Source organism: Oryza glaberrima, chromosome 7 (genome assembly GCF_000147395.1).
Source record: "Oryza glaberrima chromosome 7, OglaRS2, whole genome shotgun sequence".
NCBI lineage: Eukaryota > Viridiplantae > Streptophyta > Magnoliopsida > Poales > Poaceae > Oryza > Oryza glaberrima.
The window spans coordinates 19,549,051-19,573,841 of NC_068332.1; the positions used below are offsets into that span (position 1 = coordinate 19,549,051).

A 24,791-nucleotide genomic window follows, 5' to 3' on the forward strand; every position below is an offset into this window, starting at 1 on the left:
AGCCGCAACGATGGAAAGTCACATGAATTGAAGAGCAAGATATGTCCCAAATAGTTGTATTCGAGAATCATGTGAAGAACAAGATACCACGTCTCAAATAGCCATATTCTCGAACAGAAGGATCCATGGTGACAGCATGTCTGACTAATGATAGTTATTGGTCAATAAACGGAAGGTGCGAGCAACATGGAAATATGGAATAATTCGCCGGTAAAATCTAAAAAGTGGTGGCGAGTGGCAAAAAAGGCAAGGAGAGACGAAGACTTATCACAGAAAGTGCAAAGTTGAGCTGGAATATGAGCAGCTCAAGACGACATGGAAAGGGGCCTGGATACATATTCAGAGAGTTGTTCACCTAAATGTTCAGAGGTCCAACAATACTACAATTCATTATTTCAAGTCATCCGTTGAATGTAAAAAGCATTAGATAGAGCACAGACCAACAAATAGTACACTACAATAAGAAACCCTGTAGTTTGACATGACATAATCCTCACCTCTACAGTTTATGGATTACTCCACTAATCTTTTGAGATCCGGATCACTTTGAATTGTGCCTGACCTTTATGTACAATTTCTACTACTATTTTGAATTGTACCTGAGCTTTATTTCTTTAAACAGTCCAATTTACAGGAATGCAAAGCAAAACGCAATGACAGCACACTGCACACATCTATCTTGGAACCTACGACAGCTGGCAGAGTCACAGAAATCGTACATAGTAGTACCAACTACCCATTGCAGATTTCAAAAGTGAAATGAACTAATCCTTGCCATGTCATCATTCTAACATACTTAATTTTATAGCAAGGCATATTAGATGAGTACTGGTCATACTACTTTCCATGTGCCAATAGATTATACATGTACAAAGAAGATTCCAGAGCTCAGCTTCCAAGTCCTAGTTACGAGTTAACTATAATTCTAACAGCAGAACAAACAAACCAAGACAGGGACCAGAGAGCAGAACACAATTTAAGTAACCATGCTCTTGTGTAGAAACGCCAACTTTTCCTAACAGTAGATTTTAAAAAAAATAAAGTTTCCTTTGGCAGATATTGACTGCGCACATCAAGAGATTCATGATATCTACCATAATCTTACTTTAAGGGAAAGTACAACAAGGGAGAAAAATAAAAGGGAGACGGTTACTTGGTTCGTTAAGTAGTCAAACTGTAACTTTCATCAGAAACAGATCTTGTGATGTTGAGAAAGCACAAAAGTTCTAAATCATAAAAATTAACCGTGCAAGCAGTAGGTCAGATAAAACTACATGAAACAAGACAATAAAATACAACAAAGTGAAAGCACGAATAAACATAGGCAGTGAAAGTTGAACGGAACAGCAAATGCCCTCAGAAGAAACCCCAGCTAGCACCCAGCAAACAGTTGACTGCCAGAACCTTTACATGCTGCAGAAGGAAAGGGAAGAAATTAGGTACTGAATACAAGCAGAAGGAAATTAATTCAACATGTGTATTGTAAAACACTCAAATCAGTGTTAGGGCATTGCAGTTCCCAAATATTCTAATTTACCATATATGGAACAGATAATGGCATTGTGGGAATAATTTAGAATATGTCAGAGAGCTAGTCAGATGGAAGGAAAATTATCAATCGGATCTAACGAAATCAAGGTTTATCAAGAGTGCAAAGGCTTGACCACTGAGCTCCAAATATAACAGTGAACCACTGGGCTCTAAATATAACAGTGTCCAGGCTTCAGGCCCCTCTGGGTTTCTCCTGTGTAGCCTTGGAGAATGGAATAATCATTTTGCCCAACACCACAGCCTTTGTCATCATGATAAATACGTGAAAGGAGGCTTCAGTTGTTAATCTGATTAATCCATTTAAATTGTAATTTGGTATATAGCCCTAGTCACATTACAACAAACTACAGAGATATTATGGTCTTTGGTCTTAACAGATTAACCTGTGTACTACATATACAGAAATGTACAGCACAAAATAGAACTTTAGATCCTTTGGATATATGAATTTCTCCGAACAAACATTTCACAGTTGAAACCATAAGACTGACCATACAAACTTAGTAGAGGAATTCATGATATGCTCACCTGGATCAAAGAGGACATCATCATACAGCATGATCAAGTATCTGCAGAAACATAACCAATTTAAGACATTAGCATGATTAGTAAATCAGAACCTTTGGCACGAATGGATGATACAGCAAATGAATGGCATAATTCAATCCATCATGAACATTGCTCATAAGTAAAGTTCAAGGCGAAAAACTCCAACTACAGTTTTCAGTCCCTTATAAACTCATATGCAACCAATACCTAAAATTAATCATAGACTTATGTTATCCATTTTGAAGCATGCAGATAACAAAACATCCAAAAGAATCCAAATCGTAGTTATTTCCTATGCTAATCCATAGTTTTGAAAACCAACAAGAACCTGTAGACATGTTCAACTTGTGCCAAAAGCTATCTAGGAACATGCCTAATAGATATGCACGTGATGTAAAAATATACTCCCCCATCCAAAAATATTAGGCATAACCACTTTTTTTTCAATGTTTCGTAATATAAGGCGTGCATGCATGCATACAATTAACTAGCACCTCCCTCCTCTTTAATTCGTTTTTTATATCCTCCACCCTCAAAAACTCTAATCCCGTTGGGTGCATGCATTGTATTTATTTGAGTGATCCAAACAAGGAGGTGATAATAATTCTTTCTTGGTCTTTGCGTTAGTGGTAGTTGCGCCTTATATTTTGAGATATAGGGAGTACTTTGCACTGAAGGAACATATAAACGGTAACTAATCGTCACAGTATGAACAGTAGTATTTGTGCGGTCACCCACCTTGAGGTGATTATACTACCCAGGCGCACTTATGCGACATAACATGCAACTACCTGTTAACAGATTCGCCACCTGTTCCCTGTATACAGGCTAACTCTTGTTATGTGGCGGGGAGATCAATAGTCTTCCAACTAAAATTGAAGCTGCATGAATGTACCATAATTACGACGATGAAATGCATGTAAATATAGCAAAATTTAAATACTTCAGTTTCATATCAGCTAATATGTTTTAGCTCTCCAACAGATGATCCAACGGTCAGGATGTTTAGGATGATGTGGCTCAATGCATGTTGAGATTTTGGTTCCAACTATATAGGATATATATAGATAACACTGTTGTTGACTGATAACTGATTGGCCAAAAAACTAAATCACACGACAAGATCAAAATTGTATAGTTAAATCGCTTTTGCATATAAAGATGTCATGAACAAGAGACTAGATCATGTAATTTTGAGAATAGAAAGGAAATGCAGTATGTTACAGCATATCCCTACACTTAAAAGCCACATCCCCACCATATTATTGCACCTCCCTGTGACTACATAGAGCAACTCCTAAAATGTCAAGGGGTTTTATGTATGTTGTGGAATTGGGGTTGTGGGGAACTAAACCAAAACATAGGGCTCTGCAGTAAGTGTCAACATTGCTTCATTGTTGTACTACACAACCTTACATTATCTTACAACTCATTTTTCTCTTGTTATTTTTGCACGAATAACGATAATTTGCAGGTGTAGTTGATTGTTCGTTTGTTTTTTTATCCATACCCACTATTTGATTATTCAGATTACACTTTGTATAGCAAATCAAAGTAGGAAACAACACATATAGAGTCAGCAACACAAGTGCACACAAGACGGTAAATCAATTACCCTTGTGCTCTTCAGTGGCGTCATGGTACTCGGCATCCTCCTCTGGAACAGGGTGCAGCACTTCCTCGCCCACCGCCAACTCCGATGCGCCACCGGCCTCTCCGCCCTCCGCCACACCATCGTCGGGGAAACGCACCACCACCACGGGGCACACACAGTGGTGCACGCAGTAATCGCTGACGCTTCCAAGCCTCCCCTTGCTGGTCCGCCTGGAGGCGCCGAAGCCCTTGCTCCCCATGATGACCGCGCTGAGCCCAAGCCTCTCCACCTCGAGGCAGAGCCTCTCCTTCATGTCGTGATCCTTGACGATGTGGATCTTGTAGGGGATCCCGGCGTCCTTGAGCGGCTTGGCCAGGTCGTCGGCCTTGGACGCGGTGAAGGCGTCGAAGTCGTCCTCCATCTTGCGGGCCGCGGCCTCAGCGTCGTCCTCGGCCGACGGCGGGTCGCCGCTAGGGTTAGGGTTGGCGGCGGGGAGGGAGAGGTCGACGGAGCCCCAGTCGGCGCCGTAGAGCACGGAGGTGGGGCGGACGTGCAGCAGTATGACGGCGTCCCCGGGGCGGAGGTAGTTGGCGACGGCCCAGCGGACGGCGTAGGCGGACTCGTCGGAGAGGTCAACGGCGATGGCGATGCGGCGGTGCGAGGACCCGACCGGGGCGGCCGCCGCGGCGGCCGTGAAGAACACCCCCGGGGACTCCGGCTGCAGCGACGCCGGCGTGGGGGGGCGCGGGGTCGGCGCCTTCACCGGCGGCGGCGCCGCCGCCAGCGGCAGGTCAACGGGGTGGCTCGCCGGGTTCTGCATCGCCGCCGATAGGGGATGGATTACTAGTTTACTACAGATTCCGCACGCGCTCGTGGGTGGAGAGCTCAGAGCTCGCTTCGCTTTGGTTTCCTTTGGTTTTTTGGTTTGGTTGGGTGGGGTTGCGGCGGAGAAGGAGGAGGAAGCTACTGGAAGAAGGGGGAATGGAAGACTTGGAAGTTGGGGAGACGCGGCGGAAGAAGAAGGGAAACGGACGGCGTCAAGTGGGAGTCGAAGAAGGGGATGAATAGATAAACACGGGGAGTGAGACGGCACGTCGGCGACACTTGGAAGATAAGAACGGCTTGGATCCAACTTTCGCCGCCGCACGGGCGCACGTCCGTCGGCCCGGCCGCTAGTATTCACTGTTCCAAGTTTCCAATCCCCTCCAAGATCCTTCCCAGTGCTCAATTTTCGGACTCCTTTTTACCTTTTTCTACACTTTCGTATAGAAACTTGATTTGTTTTAAATCATCTACCAGCACACCTCCAATCACATTACTTGTGATGATCCAACCGAGAAAATGATTAAATTATTTTTTATTTTTATATTTGTAGTGGTTGTATCTTAATATATCTTAGAATGGAGGAAGTGCTAAGAATTTAGAAAGTTTGACGGCCTATGAAATTTTCTTGGTGTAGTGACAAAACTTGTTATGCCAATCTCTACAAAAGTTCTTGCGCTTTTTGTCTGATAAAATTGTAATGGTAGTTCTGAATTGCTGATTAAGGCTGTGTCCGCAAGAGCAAGTTCCCAATACTCCCATCTTGTTTTTCGCATGTACACTCTTCAAGCTGCTAAACGGTGCATTTTTTTAAAAGTTTCTATACGAGAGCTGTTTAAAAAAAATTATATCGATCTATTTTTGAAAAAAAAAGCTAATATTTAATTAATCACGCGTTAATAGACTACTTTCTATTCTGTGCGCACTGTGCAGCCGTGCAGGTTCCCATCCTCCCCTAGCAAACGCAGCTTAAGTGCTCAACTAAGTTCTAAAAAAAGTGCTCAACTAATATAACCATATTTCTTTGCCCACCAGAATTCAAAATCTCACTACCATTGTGGCATTGTTATGCACAAGCTTACAGATTTATTATTGATCTCTGTTTTCTCTTATGGCGTGTGATAGAGGAGTGTGGTTGCATAATATACTTGATCAACTGTCCATTTCCATGACTCAACACCAACAAAAGATGGATTGATACCCAATCATGCAAAAATGAGGACCATCTCTGATAGATATCATGACGTGGGAGTGGGAGTGCTGTTCTGCTAGAACAGTATAAATCACGGGGGATTTTATTAGCTTATGTTGCTGCTCATGGTTTCTACGCTCTCCATGAGCGGTTGCAACTTGCGAGGCTGTCGAGATAAGGTTTAACGAACACATGAATGGCAGGACCACTTCAGAGTTCATCTTTTCTTTTTCCCTTTTCTTTTATTTGGGATGATTCAGATTCAGAGAGTGAGTTCATCTTTCTCTTTGTGTGACTACAATCTTCACAAGTCAAAAGTTGTGCAAATGAAGGCCAATGACCAGGTGAGCTGCATCACTTCCGGCCCATACGGTACCTCCTTTATATGTATCCCCTCCATAATATAATGCACATTTTATTTCGTTAAAACTGGACTTCGATCAATAACTACACTATTATATATATAATTGATGCCACTAGATCATATTTAAAAGTACTTTTATGTAACTATACTTTTATATCATATATAATGATATATTAGTTAAACAATTGTTGGTCAAAATATTGTCAATTTCTATACATCATAAAAATGCAAAAAAAAACTCCTTATATTCTTGTGACGAGGGAGTATTTTTCTTATTTCAGGCTACAGACGATTTGAATTATGAAGAACATTCTGGTCTGCTAGTGGTGTGGTTTTGTACTACAATTATTGATCCTAGTTTGTTGGCAAGCTTGCAATACAATAATAATCAACACTTGAGAGGATTCTGTGAACAGATGACAGAAGGAAATAATGGATGTGTGCAAGACAGTGTCCATCAGGCAGGAATTCCACAGTTTTTGTGTTTCTCATGCATGAAGGATAAGGATAAAATAATGCACCATGATATATTACATGACTGCAATTTTCCTGTTGGAGAATCCCGTTGGCATCTCCAAACTTGCATTGTTGATTTGATCATTCAATCATGTGAACATGGAGAACATGACCAGCCGTGCCTGTCTGTTTTGATGCAGAGCTACCCTTCTACTGAAAAGTTTGACAGTGCTCACTTAAAATGGGACACCATTTGAGCCAGTGCCACAACTAGGTAACCAACGAGGCCTAAATTCTAAACACTCCTATGCGTAGCGGCCCCATCGGTTCGCTAATTATAAGTATAAACGAAGGCATATTTACAAATGAAAAATAATTTATGAATAAAATTTTTATATATGCGTTCTTTACGATATAAAAGCAAAGGATGAAAAAGAAACTACGATGAAAAATCCTGAAATTAACTTTAAATTTAAGATTGAAAATTTAAATTTTGGCTGATAAGCATAAGAAAAAGATAATGGCGCTATTTTTTTTTGCATGACCCCTTTTCTTTACAAACCAAACATTAGTTTTCCACATAATTTATGTTTTTCTCAGGATGTATTTCCCCTGTGTTTTGGTATCATACGAGTTTTGGTATTTTTTATATCTTAATTTGGGTATTTATGCGGACAAATCAAACATAGTCCTTAGATCCCATTTGCTGAACAACAAAAGACACTGTCAAAATCTAAATCCTAGGTTCCAACGAGAACTCAATAACACCTTCATGAACTACTCGTGTATAGTAATGAGCCCATACCACTGAAAATGGGCTATGGCCTAGCATAAACCAGAGTTTTTTTTCTTATCCAAACATTTTCCTTTTCCTTTTTTTTTCTGTTTTGCTTTACCGAATTTTGTGTTTTTTTAGTGCGCAGCAACGTTTGCTAATTTTTTTTCCATAGTAAGTAGAGACGATTGAAATCAACGTTTGTTATATTCCAAAATTACTTGTGACAAAAGCCCCTTTGAAACGGAGCAAAATTCTCAGAGAACTGTAGGATTCTCACAGGGATCCGCATTCCAAAATACTTTCAAGTTTCAACCGATTGCATCAATCAGAAACCCCGCTTAAGTCGCCAGCTTGACGGCAAAATGGCAGTGGCGCCACGAGACCATCCCAACCAGGACGGCGCGGCGGAGCCGGCGGCGAGCACGGCATGGACGGCGACGAACCCCGCCGCGACCGCGGCGCACGCGGCCACGAGCAGCGCGAAGAGCGCGCACGGCCGCTTCCCCCACCTCCCCATGATCCCGAGCGCGAACGGGTAGAGCAGCACCAGGACCCACACGTTGAACACCAGCCCAGCCGACGCGCCGGCGAGCTGCGCCGCCGTCCACCCCCCGACGACCGCCTTCCCCGCCGCCGCGCCGATGGCGGCCACGTTCACCGCCATCACCACCACCGTCGGCGCCAGCAGCGGCGACCAGTGCACGTCGTACAGCTCCGCGAACCTCTCCCTCGCGCCACCGGCCAGCTGCTTCGCCGTCAGCTTGAACCGCACGCCTTTCAGGCCGAGGACCCTCTTGAGCACGATGTGCAGCACCGCCGCCGGGTACACCCCCGTGGCGCCGATCATGTAGAACTGCTCGTTGCGCCACCAGTCGAGCAGGGTGAGCCCCGCCCACCTGATCTCGACCAGGCCGATCACCTCGATCATGGCGATGACGGCGACGAGGTAGGCGACGTACATCGGGAACGGCTTCTGGATGTGGAACTCGCCGTGGTGGTGGGAGAGCCAGATCACCGGGAGGAGGTCGTAGACGACCATGAACAGCGCCGAGACCGGGTACGCCGTCATGTTGGTGTACGCGACGCGCTGCATGGGGCGCAGCCGGCGGCCGGCGAGGAGCGGGCAGTTGCGGGAGAAGAACATCTCGAGCGAGCCGCCCGACCACCGCAGGATCTGGTAGAGGCGCTCCGTGAGGTTGATCGGCGCCGTGCCGCGGAACGCGTCGGGCTCCATGTCGCAGTACATGGACCGCCACCCCTTCCGGTGCAGCCGGAAGCCGGTCACCACGTCCTCCGTCGCGATGTCGTACACCCACCCGACGCCGTCGCCCCACTCCGTCCCGTCCTCGTACGCGCACGCCATCACCTCCTCCAGCTCCGCCATGGCCGCCGTCTCGTCGAGCGACGCGATGGACCGTTCTTGGCTCGCCGCCGCCGGAATCGTGTTGATGAACGGCATCGAGTTTCCATACCTGCCGGGGCAGCCCAGCGCCTTGGCGTCGTCGTCCTCCGGCCGCCACCGCGGCGGGTCGGCGCCGTAGAGCGCGACGCGGCGGAACATGCAGCCGGTGCCGACGTAGGACGGGCCCTGGACGCCGTTGAGGCCGAGCAGCGTGGCGTCGAAGAAGACGCGGTTGTGGTTGCAGTACCGGTCGGTCGGGTCGACGTCGTCGAAGCGCTGCGGGAACTGGACGAACGCGGTGTCGTCGCCGTGGCGGCGGTCGAGCATGAAGCACAGGGCGGCGCGGAACGCCTGGGAGTTGTTGATGTAGTGGTCGCCGTCGAAGTTGAAGATGAAGGGCGCGTTCGACAGCAGCGCGGACACGCGGAGCTGCGCGTTCATGGCGCCGGCCTTCTTCTGGTGGTCGTATCCCGGCCGCTTCTCCCGGGCGATGTAGACCAGCATCGGGAGGCGCACGTCGACGGCGCTGAAGTCCAGAGGGTGGCCGGAGCTCGCCGGCATGCCGAGCTGGGGCTCTTCACCCGGATGGCTCAACATTACCTATTCAACGACCATACATCAGGTTTGAAATTTCGAAATTGGATTTTATGCCGGGGGGTAACCAAATTTCGAGCCGAAATTATTTGAAAATTTAACAAAATTTAAATAAAATTTGACCAAATTTAAAAAAATACGAAAAAGGAAAATTTTCAAGCGAGATTTGAGCATGCCGGTGGGGTTTCGAACTGAAATTTAGAACCCTGCCATACATCAATACATCATCAAACATTTTCTTTTTGCCATGTCTTGTGTGAAATAAGAAAAATTTGTGCACCTACAAAATCAAAACTTTCACAAACATATTGAAACTGCAAAATTGGTTGCATGCCATGAACAAAACATTTGTGATGGGGGCTTCTCTGATGTACGTCAGGGGGACGTGTCTTTTTGACGTGTGGGTCTCACCCTATCAGGGACTTACGTCTTTCTAACTTTACATCAGAGGAGCTGCCTCCAAATATTTGTATCTAACTAATATATAAATTACTCAGTAAATTAAGACGACTTTAAAGTTTAAACTGATGTCAAAAAATAATTTTATAGAAAGAAGTTTAAAGTTTAAACTGAACAGGGGAATTAATTTTTTTTACCTTAACGATTCCTGCGTGCTGTCCTTTTTTGTGATTCTCAGCTGGCTCGGTCCATGTCCCTGCCCAAGGGGTCCCATCTGCCATCAGAGTGGCCTTCGCGCCTTTGGTGTTGGCATTGCCAACACTCGCTTCCGATCGTTGCGGAATGACAGTGAAGAGCGCATCGAGCCGCGCCTTGAACTCCTCGTACTCCCGGCGCACGAGCCTGCGGTCGCCGACGAACTCCTCCGGCGGCGCCGGCCCGGCGTGCGGCGCCGCCTTCGCCGCGAAGTAGCTCTCGGGCGCCCTGGGCTCGACGCGGTGCTTCCGGCAGAACGGGACCCACAGCGCGGCGAACCTCGCCGCCTCGATCAGCCCCTCGTAGTGGGCCAGCGACGCGCCGTCGTCGGAGAGGTAGGCGGCGTGCCGGCCGGCGGGGTAGTCGGTGGCGAGGATGGACAGGACGGAGTTCATGGTGTAGAGCATCGGCTCGTCGACGGGGTCGACGGTGTTGATGAACACGTCGATGCCGGGGAGGCCGCCGTCGTCGAAGCGCCGCCTGAGGAGGGAGAGGTCCGGGACGCGCTTGACGGGGTTGAGCTTGGAGGCCTGGTTGAGCAGCCAGGTGACGCCGAACCAGAAGTCGCCGGCGACCGAGATCCACCAGAGCCACATGGCGTCGGAGTCCCGGTGCTTCAGGCGCCATGCGAGGAAGAGGACGACGGCGATCAGCCTGACTAAGGTCAGTAACCTGTCACAAGTGAACGAGGGCATGGTTAGGATTAGCGTGTAAAAATCTTTACATAGATATTGGCTTATTTGTGGAATAAACCAATTTTCCCTATTTTCCCTTTATTTATAAAAAAAATAATTTGTGAATAGAAATTATATATATATATGTTCTAAACGATATAAAAGCAAAAGTGGAAAAATAAACTTCGATGAGGAAAATCCTAAAAATCATCTCCAAATTTAAAATTAAAAATTTAAATTTTAGCTGATAATTATAAGTATAAGTGAAAATATGAGACCTTGCAAGAAAACTCATTTGATTCCTCGAGGGAAGTCCTCTGTCCCCTCAGCTCGAGATTAGAATCCATTCTCTTATCGAAGCATATGTACTCAAAATTTTGTAATCCTCGTGTACACTGATTTTTTCAACATATATATAATCCTGTGAAATTTAATTACTCTGGAGAAATCATGACCATCTTGAGTGTAAAAAAAAAAACAGTGGATTCGGAATAACGAAAGAGGGTAAAAAGAACTTGGATGACTGTAGCCTACTGTTGGGCTAATAAAGTGCAAGTCGAGCTAATGGCCCACAAACTGCATGTCAGCCCACTGTTTAGATGTACTCATGTACCCCACGCGGGCCGACATCGAGAGGGGCCTTTTCACGTGGGCGTGCAGACTTTTGGACTTGTCTTTCCTCCAACGAACGTGCGACACCAGTGTTCAGGGGAGTAGAGGAGAGCACAAACTAACGCTGGCACTCTGCAGTTACTTTCGCTCTACCACGCTTGGCTTGCTGCAACCCACTAAAATTATTTTAATGCTGCTTTTTTTTTTCTCACGTTTTATAATGTTTGGTTTAGTTGTTTTCTACTAATCACTTTGTAGAAAAGATAATTCTAGCTAGCACTAAGAGCTACCAGCACACAGCTATTAGGCGATCTTCATAGGCAATAATTAATTTGACATGATTTTTGTAGAGATTTCTGCATGAACTGAAGGAAAAAAAATCGGTGTTCCACAAGTGACAAGATTCAGGAAACTTGATACAGCTATCCATCATTCCATCACATAGCAGTAGTGGGAAAATTTCGCAGAAGGATGCTAGCACGGTAGGGAAACTGTTTTAAACACTCGGGTGGACGTCCACTTATTTCTTGTATGTCATTTAAATGGTTATAAAATTTTTTTAAAAATATTAACATGATAGGTTATGAAATTTTTTTAAAAATATTAACATGATAGGTTAATATATAATATATCATCTCACAAACATATAAGTTCAAATTCAACTTCTACAAGTTGTAACAAAATAACATATTTGACTGTGAATATGCATATACTAGTTAGAGTTTAATTTGTTTATTTTTACAATATGTAGAAATCAAATTTGAACTTACATGTTTGTAAAGTAATATATTACATATTAACATATCTTATAAGTTTATTTGAAATTTTTTCATAATCATTTAGGCGGCATGCAAGAAACGGATAGATGTCCACCCGAGATATTAGAATCCATCTCATAACACGGTAGCAACAACATACGCTCGAGTACGCGCACGACGGCAAGAAGGAAAGAAGGAGAAGAGAGGCTAGCTGACACTTGACACACACCTGTAGGGATGGAGGAGGACGCCGCTGACCTTGAACGTCCGGTACAGCAGCGGCGGCGCCGGCGGGCGGCCGCCGTCCTCGCCGCGGCAAATCTCTTCCTCCTCCTCATCGGCGGGCACCCAGTACTTGTCCTTACCGCCGCCGCCGCCGCCCGGCAGCAGAGGGTCCGCGAGGCCGGCGTCGTTATTGTTGTTTCGGCCGGTACGCCCGGCCGCCGCCGGCGAAGGCGCCATCGATCGCCCTGATATGATCCTTCTCCCCAGTTATCCAGCAGCCACTAGCCCACTAAACACTACCTCAAGTAATAAACTCAGTAGCTCTCGATTTATTAAAGAGCGAGAGAAACCGAGATCGAGTGTACGTGTGCGCGAGTGGGGGAGTGTGCGACGTGTCCCCCATGCCACGTGATCCGGCGAGCCACGAGGAGCACACTGCACACACCACACCACACCACACCACCACACCGGAGTGGGCTAGCTGCTGCTGCTGCCAGCCCTGCCCTGCCGGACACGAGGTGGCGTCGAGATCCGCGCGCTCTATCTTGCGGCCGCGCTGTGTGCTGGTCTGCTGGAGTAGTACGAAGACCACGCAGAAAACGTGCGTTCGCGTTCATTGCAGGCGCTGCAGGCGCGGTTTGTGCGCGGATGCAGGTCGTGCCGCACTGCCATATAAGAGCAAGTTTAGTATAGGATAGCCAACTATTAACTCCAAATCACATATAGCTAACTTAATAGCTACTCCCTCTGTCCTATAATATAAGGGATTATGAGTTTTTACTTGTAACGTTTGACCACTCGTCTTATTCAAAATTTTTTGAAATTATTATTTATTTTATTTGTTATTTACTTTATTATCTACAGTACTTTAAGTACAACTTTTTGTTTTTTATATTTGTAAAAAAAATTTGAATAAGATGAGTGGTCAAACGTTGCAAACAAAAATTTAAAATCTCTTATATTGTGGGACGGAGGGAGTAATTCATACAATAGTTATATACTACATTATTAATACTTGGTCCCACCTATCATACACACTGCGTCTTGAAGTCCGTGCTACAGCTGGCTATAAATCTGTAGCCCGCTGCTCTTCTCTCTCCTCTTTTATCTTCTTAAAATATGTTTATAACTGGCTTATAGCCTGCTATTGTACCTGCTCTAAGGCCCCACAAACTCTCGGATCCATATGTCACTGAACATACAGCATGTGCAGAACTACGGGGGTTCTCAATTGGTTGTGCGCACCGACATACGTCTGGATCAGTATAGTATGTTTTTACTTTTTTTTTTCCAGAATATAATGTATTTTAATCCAATACAATACATCATAATATTACGAATATAAACTTGAAGTCTATCTCGATTTATAGGCCAAAATCCTTATATTTTAAAATGAAGGTAGTATATTTTACATCGTATCACGCAAACGCAACAGCATGCCATAGGGCTACGACATTGGATGGACACGTATAAGAAGGCACAGCCTATCTTGCATCGTCGTCGACTACTGCCGCATTAGGGTATCGAGGTCGTGGGGTGGAATAAATTCGCTTCAGGTTCCTTATCTTGATACCAAGTTTGAAGGATTTATAGGAAAATTATAGGAATTTTGAAGGATTTTAATCATATAAAAAAATTCTATGAAAATCTTTGAAAAAAAATGATTGAATCCTATCATATCTTTCAAAATTCCTATGGAATGAGTAATCCTATATAGATTTTAGAGAAAAGTTAGCAAGAGATCTAACCTCTTGGAAGAATTTAAGGGCCCCTTTGAATCACAGGAATGAAAAAACGGAGGAATAGGAAAAACATAGGATTCTGACAGGAATGAAAGTGTAAAACGGAGGATTGCAAATCACAGGAAAAACGTAGGAATGACCGTTTGATTGGACCACAGGAAAAAAACACAGGGATTTGAGGAGAGACAAAGACTCAAAGGATTTCTTCCATGAGGTTCTACCTCTTGTTAAAATTCCTCCAAAACTTGTATGGGAAGAGGCATTCCATAGGAATTTCATAGGATTCTATAGGGTTCAATCCTTTGATTTAAATGGCTTTGTAGGAAAAATTCCTATAGGAATAAAATTTTCTAAAATTCCTATGAATTTCCTTTGAATCAAAGGGGGCCTTATTTCAGTCTATCTCTCGTCCTGTTTCTGCGTTTTTCCTATGGTTTAACTAAACGGTAATTCCTGTGTTTTTTTATATGCTTTGCAATCCTTGTTTTGCACTTGCATTTTTGTCGGAATCATGTGTTTTTTCTATTTCTTTTTTTCTATTCCTATTATTCAAATTCAAAAGAGCCTTTTGCAATACCAAATATAATCACTCAATTTGCAAAATCGGTAACTACTAGAAAAATAGTTTTTACAGGCGGCCAAAAACAGTTTTTGCTGACGGGGGAGAGAACCGCCGATATCCTATCGCCTGCGAAAATAATTTCAGGGAACAAAAAAAAAATCCGGCGTCACCACCCTTACCCGCCGGCGCTGGCATCCCCCTCCGGCCGACGGCTCTCCACCTCCGTCCGGCGCCGCTAACCGATGGCGAGGGGAACGCCGCCTTTACGGCCGCTGCCGGCTCCCCTCTTCCGTCCAGATCTGGGAGGGGAGTGGCCGGTGCTGTCTGCGCCGCCGCCGCCGTCGGCTCTTCCTCTGCCGCTGGCGTCTGGGGAAGGAATGGAGAGGATTGGTGCCCAGAGCCGCCGCCGCTCCTCTTAGCCGCTGCCTCCTCCTTAATGCTCGCGCTGAGACGCCGCCGGCCGCCGGCTGCTCCTTTCCTTGCGCGCGCCAACGGCCATCGGTTCCTCCTCCTCTGACGTTGCCGCGGCCCCCTTCCCCCTGCCGCTGCTGACCTCCCGCCGCCGCCGCCACCGCACGAGCGGCCACCGCCCTCCCCTCGCCCCCCTCAGGCCAAATCTGGGAGGAGAGTGCCGCCGGCCACCACCCTCTCCCCGCCCCCCTCGGGCCAGATCTGGGAGGTTGGGAGGGGCCGGGAGCCACTGCCGTCCTCCGCCTCCCGCTGGTAGCTGCTGCCCTCCGCCGCCGCCTCCATCGGTAGCCGTCGCCCTCCGCCCCTGTTTGCAAACCCCGCCGTCAGCACTGGGGAGAGGAGGAGAGGTGAGGGGAGGGGAGGGGAGAGGTGCGGGAGAGAGCTAGGAGGTGAGGGAAAGAGGACTTAGAAAAAATCTAGGGTATGTAGCCTCTATTTTATATTCCCTATGTATTTTCGCAAGCGGACCACATAAGAGGTCCACCTAAAAAATGAAGGGGATTTTTGCAGGTGGACCGTTTAAGTCTTCCACTTGCAAAAATAGATTTTCGCAGGTGGGCAGCGGGTTTCATCCCGATTTACATTTTTGTAGACGGAAGGTCATGCCCGTCTGCGAAAAAAATACCCAATGTCGGCAAAAATGCTTTTTCTGGTAGAGGGTGTGCCTGAGATACTAGATAGTATAGTGTTCGGTTTTGACTTGCGTGGTTAGTGGGACTCACGTGAGTCACGTGGGCTCCACATGTCAGGGTTATTTCTCTTACTCTGACCTACTCTCTCTCTCTCTCCTCTAATCCCCGTGTCTCTCCTGCAGCGACTTCACGTTGACAAGCTCCTCATCAGCCGCGCCGCCCCTCTTCTGCAGTCTGCACTCATCATCCTGCCTGGCTCACAGATCGCTCGCTTGCTCAACGGCCTACTCTCGACGACGTATGGGCGTGCTTGGTTCTCATTCCAACCAAACCAAAAAAAATGCTTGTACCGTATCACTTTTGAACATCCTAGGTCTGGATTTCTGCGAACTGCGATCACAATGGAGCTTCCCGTGTCAATGCGTGCCCTTTGTTAATTTTCAGAGCTAGTAGAACATTCTGAGAGGGAGCTGCTAGTGAAACATCGTAATGTACAAGGTAAATTCAGAATTCAGATACGTCTGAACTCTGAAGGAGATAACAATCACTGAATCACTATACCAGAAGCTCTATTCTGTGCTGTGACTGAAACATGTCAACAAATTCAGAAATCCGTTATGCTTTTAACAGGTTTACTTCAGACCAATAAACCGGACTCTGACATATTCATAAGGCAGTTCAATTACCTGTCCAGGTACACAATGGTGGGGTTCGGTGTTGTGGTTGGGGGAGGAGGAAATAGCTCTGACATGTGGGATTTGCACGGGTCTCAGTCACCACGTCAGCAAAAAACATATGCACTATACTACCAGGATCTCGGGTGCACCGGTGTGTAAGCTAAGCGATGGGTTATATCTGTTATTATGGTTTAAGAATGTAATTCAATCTCAGTGTCATAGTGAGGGGCCTAAAGTGAACTTAATGCGATGCACATGCGAGCCATTTGTATGGGCTAGAACGGAAGTGTGGTGTATCAACAGCCCGTCTTATATGGCCCATACCGAACAATTTTCCATCTTAATCGCTTCCCGCCTACACAATGACGGCCACCGGCGTTCGAAAAAGCTAATGCACTTCTAGTTGCGCGAGTCCCCCCCCCCCCCCTCCTCACCCCCACAACGCAGCCATGTGGCGCACACGAAACGAAAAGGCTAATGAGCGCTCAGCCGCGCACGTCCTCCCCCGCGCGACCGGACACGCGTCGCGCGCGGGGGGCGCGAGCAGCACGCGGTTTCTCTTTTTTTTTACGCACGGTTTTCTTCTTTTCTGTTTTTTTTTTATTTTCGTATCTTTTTAGTGCGGTTTTGTTTTCTTTCTTTTCGCATGTTTTTTCCTGTTTTTTTTCTTTCTGTATCTTTTTTCAGTTTTTTTCGGTTTTTTAATACACACGTATACAAACTTTGTATGCATGCATGTATATAAACTTTATATACGCGTATACAAAGTTTATATATGTGTACATACGGGATGCAAAGTTTGTATACGCGTATACAAAGTTTGTATTTGTACGTATGTATAAAAACCTAAAAAAAATACACGTATATAAACTTTATATGTGTATATAAATTTTGTATACGTGTATATAAAATTGGTATACGCACGTATAAAAACCCAAAAAATACATGTATACAAACTTTATATATGTGTATACAAACTTTGTATACATGTATACAAAATTAGTATACGTACATATAAAAACCTAAAAATACACGTATATAAAGTTTGTATTTGTACGTCCGAAAATGATACGAAAAGAAAAAAAACGAAACGGAAGGTACGAAAGAAAAACAGGAAAAAAAAGAGAAACAAAAAACGGAAAAAGCGGGGCGCTCACAAGAAAGAAAAGAGAAACTGAAAAAAAAAATGGAAAACGCGGGAGCGATGTGCCGTCCGCTGCCCTATATACATGCAGTAGTAGAGAGGAGAGACTAGAAGGGGTTAGAACTGATCGCGCGCTGGTCAAGGGGCGTGACTGATCGCCCATTAGGGCTCCCCCACATGAGGGGGGAGGGGAGGGGGCACGTGACGCTTTTCCCCCTTTTTTTACATATACGTATATAAACTTTGTATACGTAACTTTTTCTTTTTTTTATACGTAGATATGCAAACTTGGTATATATGTATATATATTTTTACACATAAAAAGTGTATGCATATACATATAAAAAATGGTATATATATATGCGCGCGCGCACACACTCTTTGTATTGTATAATGCAAAGTTTATACGTATGTTTATAAAATATATATATATATACGTATATACACATACATATAGAGAGTAGAATGGCTGGGCCCTCGTGGCGCCCGCGTCTCAGTTAGAAATACCTTGGCAGTCTGCTACCACAGGCTGCATCGTGCCATGGATTTTCACTGCAGTTAATCTTTCCCTGGTAAGAGCCCGTTTGAATCGCATGGTAGAGAAAATGTAGAATTAGGAAAAACGCATGATTTTGATATGAAGGTAAGTATAAAACAGAGGATTGTAAAATACATGAATGACCGTTTGATTGGACAACAGAAAAATACAGAAATAAGAGGAGAGATAAAAACTCAAAAGAAAGTTTCCATGGGGTAAAACCTCGTGTTAGTTTTCCTCCAAAACTTACATGGCATTAGGCATTCTATAGGATTCATTCTTTTGATTCAAAAAGTTATATAGGAAAAATTCCTATAGAAATGAAATCCTCTAAAATTCCTATGAATTTTCTTTGAATTAGAGGGCGCCTTAATATTTGGCAGGCTGATACTTACATGTTAGATGCAATGAACTTGCAGACCACAGTGGATTGATTCCAAATGCAAATACTAGAAACTCGTAAAGAAACTCTCACAGTGAAGTTCAGACAGTTCGAGAAGCAGGCACGCGAGATTCATACTCAAATATGTGAATAATGCAGTTAGCAGATGGACTAAGAAATCTTGATACAACGGTACCTTGCTAATTTGACTACAGGAGTTACCCACATGCATCATTTCATACATTGGACTCATGCTGTAGAACACTTGAAAATTTAACTGTGAGAGGTACATTAGCACAACTTCTCCGTTCTCAAAAGAAAACATCAGTACAACTTCTTTTATCAAACAAATGGCTAATCTTTCATTTATTGTACGAATCTGTATATGTACTATGCTATGCACAACATGTAAAGTAAAACCTGAGAATCAACAAAAAAAAAAACTCAACAAGGGGAAAACAAGTACCAGCTAACATTGGAGATACAAATTAATCCTAAAACCCCCAGCTTGTAGGGAAGTTGGCTCCACCTGACCGTCTAAAGTGGAGCTGAACGGATCCAGAACGCATCGCCTGGATGGCAATATCGGCCAATGCGATTATAACAAACGAAATCACAATCAAGATGAACAGGATATAGGGTCTCTTGCTCCATCTTCCCATGATACCCAGTGCAAATGGATATATTAGCAGCAGGATCCACACGTTGAATACCAGCCCGAGCGACGCATCTCCCATCTGCATCAGTGACCATCCTCCAAAGAGAGCCTTGCCTATTGCCGCGCCAATGGCACAGATATTCACTGCTATCACCACTATCGTTGGGAACAACAATGGTGCCCATTGAACATCATACAGTTCTGCAAACTTCTCGCTGGTGCTGCTTGCTACTTGTTTTGCTGTCAGCTTGAATGAGACACCCTTCAAACCAAAACACTTCAGCACTATGTGCAGGACTGCAAGCGGGTAAACAGCTGTTGCTCCAATAATGTAGAACTGTTCATTGCGGATCCAGTCCAGTAGTGTTAGCCCCGCCCACTTGATCTCAACCATACCGATCATTTCTGACATAAATATGACGATCACAAGGTACAATACATATGTAGGAAATGGCTTCTGTATGTAGAATATGCCGCGGAAGATCCATATGACTGGGAAGAGGAGATAGAACAAAAGGAAGACTGATGTAACTGGGTAGCCTGTCATGTTAACGTAAGCAATTCGTTGCATAAAGTTGAGTCGGCGGCCAGCAAGGAGTGGGCAGTTATGTGAGAAGAACATCTCAAGGGAGCCACCTGACCAGCGCAGAATCTGGTAGAGACGCTCAGTGAGGTTGATTGGTGCAGTGCCGCGGAATGCATCAGGCTCCATGCGGCAGTACATTGAGCGCCACCCTGTCCGATGCAATCGGAAACCAGTCACCACATCCTCGGTTGCAATATTGTAAACCCAACCAACATCCTTGCCCCAGTCAGTCCCATCCTCATATGCACATGCCATGGCATCACTCAACTCCTGCAGGATAGACTCTTCAAGGGCAGGCGGTGATATGATTGAGCGTTCTTGGTTTGCTGCTATAGGTATTGAGCTGATGAAGGAGTCCAAGTTGCCAAACTTTTTGGAGCTATCCACAATATTGCAATCATCGGGTCTCCAACGAGGTGGGTCAACACCATACAGTGCGACTCGGCGGAACATGCAACCGGTGCCAACATAAGAAGGGCCCTGGATACCATTGAGGCCGAGCAAAGTAGCATCAAAGAAGACTCGGTTGTGATTGCAATACCTATCAGTTGGGTCAACGTCATCAAAACGTTGGGGGAATTGGACAAAGGCGGTGTTGTCACCTTCACGTCGATCGAGCATGAAACATATACCAGCACGGAAGGCCTTCGAATTGTTGACATAGTGGTCACCATCAAAGTTGATGATGAATGGTGCATTGGTGAGGAGGGCAGATACTCGCAGCTGCACGTTCATGGCACCTGCCTTCTTTTGGTGGTCATAGCCTGGGCGCTTCTCGCGGGCTATGTATACAAGCATAGGAAGGCGCACATCAACATTGCTGAAGTCCACAGGGCTGTCAGTGCTTGCTGGTAGACCAAGTTGAGGTTGATTGCTCGGATGGTTCAACATAACCTATTGAACAACCATGGTAGTTGAAAAATATATCAGTGCACTCTAACTTATTAGGTAACTCTAACTCATATACTACTCTAGTCAATATATGTTGGAATTACTGAAAGCTAATTAAGAAAAAGGTAATAGTATAAGCAAGTGAAAATACCTGAACAATTCCAGCGTGATGTCCTTTCTTATGGTTCTCAGATGGATCAATCCATGTACCAGGCCACTCTGTCCCATCTGCCATCCAGGTTGCCTTCACACCTTCTTCGGCATGTGTCTGGTTGTATGCATCTGACCGTTTGGGAATGATGGTAAAAAGAGCATCCAAGCGTACCTTGAACTCATCATACTCCCTACTCATGTATCTGTGGTCACTGAGAAAATCCTCTGGTGCACTTCCAGCGTATGGACGCGACTTCACTGCAAAATAGCTCTCAGGGGCCCTAGGCTCAATGGAATGTTTTCGGCAAAAGGGAACCCATAATTTAGCAAACTTTGCAGTCTCAAGTAAACCATCATAATGGATGATCGATCCACCATCATCCGAAAGATAGCAAGCATGCTTGTCAACTGGGTAGTCTGCTGCAAGAATGGACAAAATGGCGTTCATAGTGTATATCATAGGCTCATTTATGGGATCGACGGTGTTGATGAATACATCAAGGCCAGGGAGGTTGGAGTTTCCATCAGGAAGATCAAACTGTTGTTGTAAGAGGGCAAGATCGGGAACACGCTTGATCGGTTTCAGCTTTGCCACTTGGTTTAGTAGCCAACTAACACCAAACCAAAAATCCCCAATCACAGATATCCACCAGAAAAACATGCCATCGGCGTACGGGTGCCTGATACGCCATATGAAAAATAGGACGATAGCAACCAATCTGACCAATGTCAATAACCTGTTGCAAAGAAATGGAAAAAAAAAGGTCAGAATACTCAAAATCTACAAAGCTGGCACAAGAGAATAAAAGCCTTGAACATTAGCATTGTATTTTTTGGGAAGAAATTAATACACCGTGTCCATGCCTAATACACTTCAAATTTAGTAACTGAAAACATCGCATATTTAATTTTAAAACTGTCAATTCAAATGCACAAGCATTTCAACTACCAGCCACAACCCACAATTCATAGCAATAGCATTGCACCTTCTAAAGAAAAAAATGAGTCCACTAGTCAAACCTATCTCGAATGTGGCGAGAAGATGATGGGGCTAATAGCCTACTGGGACCTCAGCCGATCCCGTTCGGCTTCGATGCCGCGGGTCGGACCCTCCGGCGAGCCGCACTGCCACGGTAACAGGGGCCGCGCGGGGGGGGGGGGGGGGGGGGGGGGGGGGGGGGGTGGGGTGCAGCCAGACTGGACGGCGGAAAGGGCTGGGATCTGGGAGCGGAAGGGACGCGGCTTGCCTGCTCCTCCACAGTGCTCCCATCCGTACTCCCAATTCATCGGACGGCTCTGATTCTTCGGTGATGGGCCTGCATCTTTTTTCTCCCAAGCCTATTCATTTTCTTTCTCCAAGTTCCTCTCCCATGGAAATAATCGGAGAAAGGGAAAAAATGAATCGGCTAGAACAACGATCAACGGTGGCAAGATCTTTGATTCTCTTCGGCAACGCGATTTTTCAAATCGTCAATGCTAACGATCAAGCACATGTTAGGATCAAGCGATTGCTAATTTAGGCTTTCGTGACACTGTAATTAGCACTAAGCAACTAATTAAATATTTTATCACAGTACATGAGGATAGGATATTTTCTGCGGCATGCGCAATATGAATGCAGTTATTCAAGTGATCGTAATAGTTTTATCAGATAGAGAATGCTCTAGATGGTTTCCCCTCAAATATAAGGTTACTTTGGATATCTTTGGTAGAAGAAGGATGCAACCGATCTAAGTAGCAGTTTTATGATTTATCGTCTGCTATATGCCTTCTTTTCTGTTGAAGTTTTTTTTTCTTTCGAAAAATACCGCCGCTGATTTTGCAGGTAAAAAAGAAATAAAAACAGAGACGAACCCACCGCTAAATAACCGAAGCCGTCCGATGCAACGGAGCATGGATGGGAGCACTGTGGAGGAGCAAGCCGCGTCCGAGCGGAAGGGTGGAGGAGCGAAGACACGCGCGTCCCCTACGTAGGGTTACGCCGCTCGTGGCCTCGGCGAGCCATGTGCGGTGTGCCACAGTGTTGGGAAGGGGAGGAGAGTGGAGTTGGGTCCCACTCCCACTTGCCTCCTCGGGCACTGACATGTGGGACTGCCCTTAGCAGGAGTAGCGCGTTAGGTTTGAGGCCCATGGGCTATTGACCGCAGGGGGGTATTTCGGTCCAACATTTTTCACGTGGCAGAGGCTGCTGTTGGGCTCAATAATTTGGAGTTTGGACGCTGGTTAGTGTGGCCCATGAGATTCCCATTGTAACTAACGGACGCATATGACAAAACTGAACATATAGCTGGAAACCGAAGCTAATTTCAACCGGCTGAAAACGCCTGTTCACACAGTCTCTGCAATGATGAAAATCCTACACCATCACATTTCGTTCATTTTCAAACCGAACACTTTTGCACCTACTAGTAATATTTTTTTATTAGTTTCAATTATTTTTTTCTATATGTAAGGAAACAAATAAAAACAAAAAAGCCACAAGACTGAGGTCCTTTTTATATCCCTAGCAAGTTTTTCATCCTACCATATTGAATATTTGGACACATGCATGCAGTATTAAATATAGACAAATATAAAAACTAATTATACATATTACGTGTAAATTGCGAGACGAATCTTTTAAGCCTAATTGCTCCATGATTTGACAATGTAGTGCTAAAGTAAACATTTACTAATGATGGATTAATTAGACTTAATAAATTTGTCTTGTAGTTTACAGATGGATTCTGTAATTTGTTTGGTTATTAGACTACGTTTAATACTTCAAATGTATCCGTATATCCGATGTGACACGGACAAAAAAATTTTTTTTTACCCCTTATCTAAACACAGCCTGACTGACTGAGGCGTTCACTTGTTCGCTCACTCGCTGGATGATGCAGCCACTAAAGACGGAACCACTACTAGTTTGCGACTCTTTCTCCAATACATAAGTATACTTCTATCTTTTTCTATATTAGATAATAAATTACTTTTAATCTCAATTATTTTATATATTGTGTATTAGAAAATTATAATATAAATATTAAAACTTGCAATGTATGTAATTATAGTGTAAGTCTTAAAAAATTATAGTGATTTTAGTTTGTAGTGTAAAACGGTCTAATTTCTTTTATAAAAATATGGTATCATAAATATATAGCTACTCCCTACTAATAATATATTAGTGAGTGATCCCATAGAAATTTAGCAGTGAGCTAGTAATTCAAAATGGAAGTTGAAAACTTGGAAGAAGATCGATTATGCCACTTGAATGATGATGAGGAAAGATCAGATACGATCCTCAAGTGCGGCTTGCACTATCGCAAATTCGCACCTGTAGGGTTGGAGGAGGATGCCGCTGGCCGTGAACGTCCGGAACAGCAGCGGCCGCCGTCCGTCCTCGCCGCCGTCGGCGACCGCCGCCGCCATCTCCTTCTCGTCAGTGGGCACCCAGTACCTGTCCATCGGGCTGACCTTGGCCCTCCTCGTCGTCGCGCCCTTACTGCCGCGTCCTCCGCCGCCGCCGCCGTTCGCCGCGGCGCCGCCACCACCATTGCTGCAGCCACCGGCGCCGCCGCCGCCGCCGTTGGCCGCCATTGATTTCGCACGCGCGTCGCGCGCACGATGGTAGAGTAGTGGGAGTGGATGGCCGGCGGAGTGGGAGTGAGCTAGTGAGGCAGTGTGCGCTGGGTATATGTACAACTGGGTCACTGGCTGTGCCTGCTGCGCGCGGGCGCGGCGGTTAGAAGCGATCAAACTTAGCGAGTGTCGGCGGCGAGTCACGAGGGCGCAAAACGCAATCGGCTCGGCCTATACGTCACGTAGTACAGGGTGGACTGGCTCACCACCTGCTGGTGGACCTGTATAAAATATGTGTGCATATATTCCCTATGTTATTTTAATATACGATATCGTTGATTTTCAGACACATATTTAATCATTTATTTTTTAAAAAATATACAAATAAATAAGATATATAAATCATATTTAATATATTTTTAAGTAATAAAATAACTCACAACAAAACTAATAATAATTCCGTAACTTTTTTAACAAGATAAATGATGAAATGTGTGTTATAAAAGTTAATGACATCCTACATATATTGGCATATCATATCATGTACACGATCGAATGATCGATCGATC

At 45.0% G+C, this 24,791-nt stretch overlaps 3 protein-coding genes across 6 annotated transcripts; all 3 read right to left on the bottom strand.

Moving 5' to 3' along the window:
- Positions 1–1,153: 1,153 nt before the first annotated feature.
- LOC127778630 (universal stress protein PHOS32-like) lies at positions 1,154–4,765 on the bottom strand. Of its 4 annotated transcripts, none has more exons than XR_008018543.1 (4): positions 3,716–4,765; positions 2,839–2,917; positions 2,080–2,120; positions 1,154–1,413 (listed from the first exon to the last, which is right to left on the bottom strand). XR_008018543.1 is itself a non-coding variant. In XM_052305250.1 (4 exons), the coding sequence occupies exons 1-2, from the start codon at positions 4,512–4,514 to the stop codon at positions 2,895–2,897; spliced, it is 822 nt and encodes a 273-aa protein (XP_052161210.1). In that variant the 5' UTR covers positions 4,515–4,765; the 3' UTR covers positions 1,154–1,413; positions 2,080–2,120; positions 2,892–2,894. The 4 variants fall into 4 exon arrangements, 2 of the variants coding, with proteins under 2 accessions (XP_052161210.1, XP_052161211.1); XR_008018542.1 differs by having other exon boundaries at positions 2,892–2,981; XM_052305250.1 differs by having other exon boundaries at positions 2,892–2,917.
- Positions 4,766–7,475: 2,710 nt separating this feature from the next.
- Positions 7,476–12,724, bottom strand: LOC127778629 (probable mixed-linked glucan synthase 9). The gene is made up of 3 exons (XM_052305249.1): positions 12,230–12,724; positions 9,899–10,628; positions 7,476–9,308 (listed from the first exon to the last, which is right to left on the bottom strand). The coding sequence occupies exons 1-3, from the start codon at positions 12,460–12,462 to the stop codon at positions 7,632–7,634; spliced, it is 2,640 nt and encodes an 879-aa protein (XP_052161209.1). The 5' UTR covers positions 12,463–12,724; the 3' UTR covers positions 7,476–7,631.
- Positions 12,725–18,481: 5,757 nt separating this feature from the next.
- Positions 18,482–24,284, bottom strand: LOC127778627 (probable mixed-linked glucan synthase 8). The gene is made up of 3 exons (XM_052305248.1): positions 23,978–24,284; positions 20,660–21,398; positions 18,482–20,511 (listed from the first exon to the last, which is right to left on the bottom strand). The coding sequence occupies exons 1-3, from the start codon at positions 24,238–24,240 to the stop codon at positions 18,868–18,870; spliced, it is 2,646 nt and encodes an 881-aa protein (XP_052161208.1). The 5' UTR covers positions 24,241–24,284; the 3' UTR covers positions 18,482–18,867.
- Between the last annotated feature and the right edge of the window lie 507 nt (positions 24,285–24,791).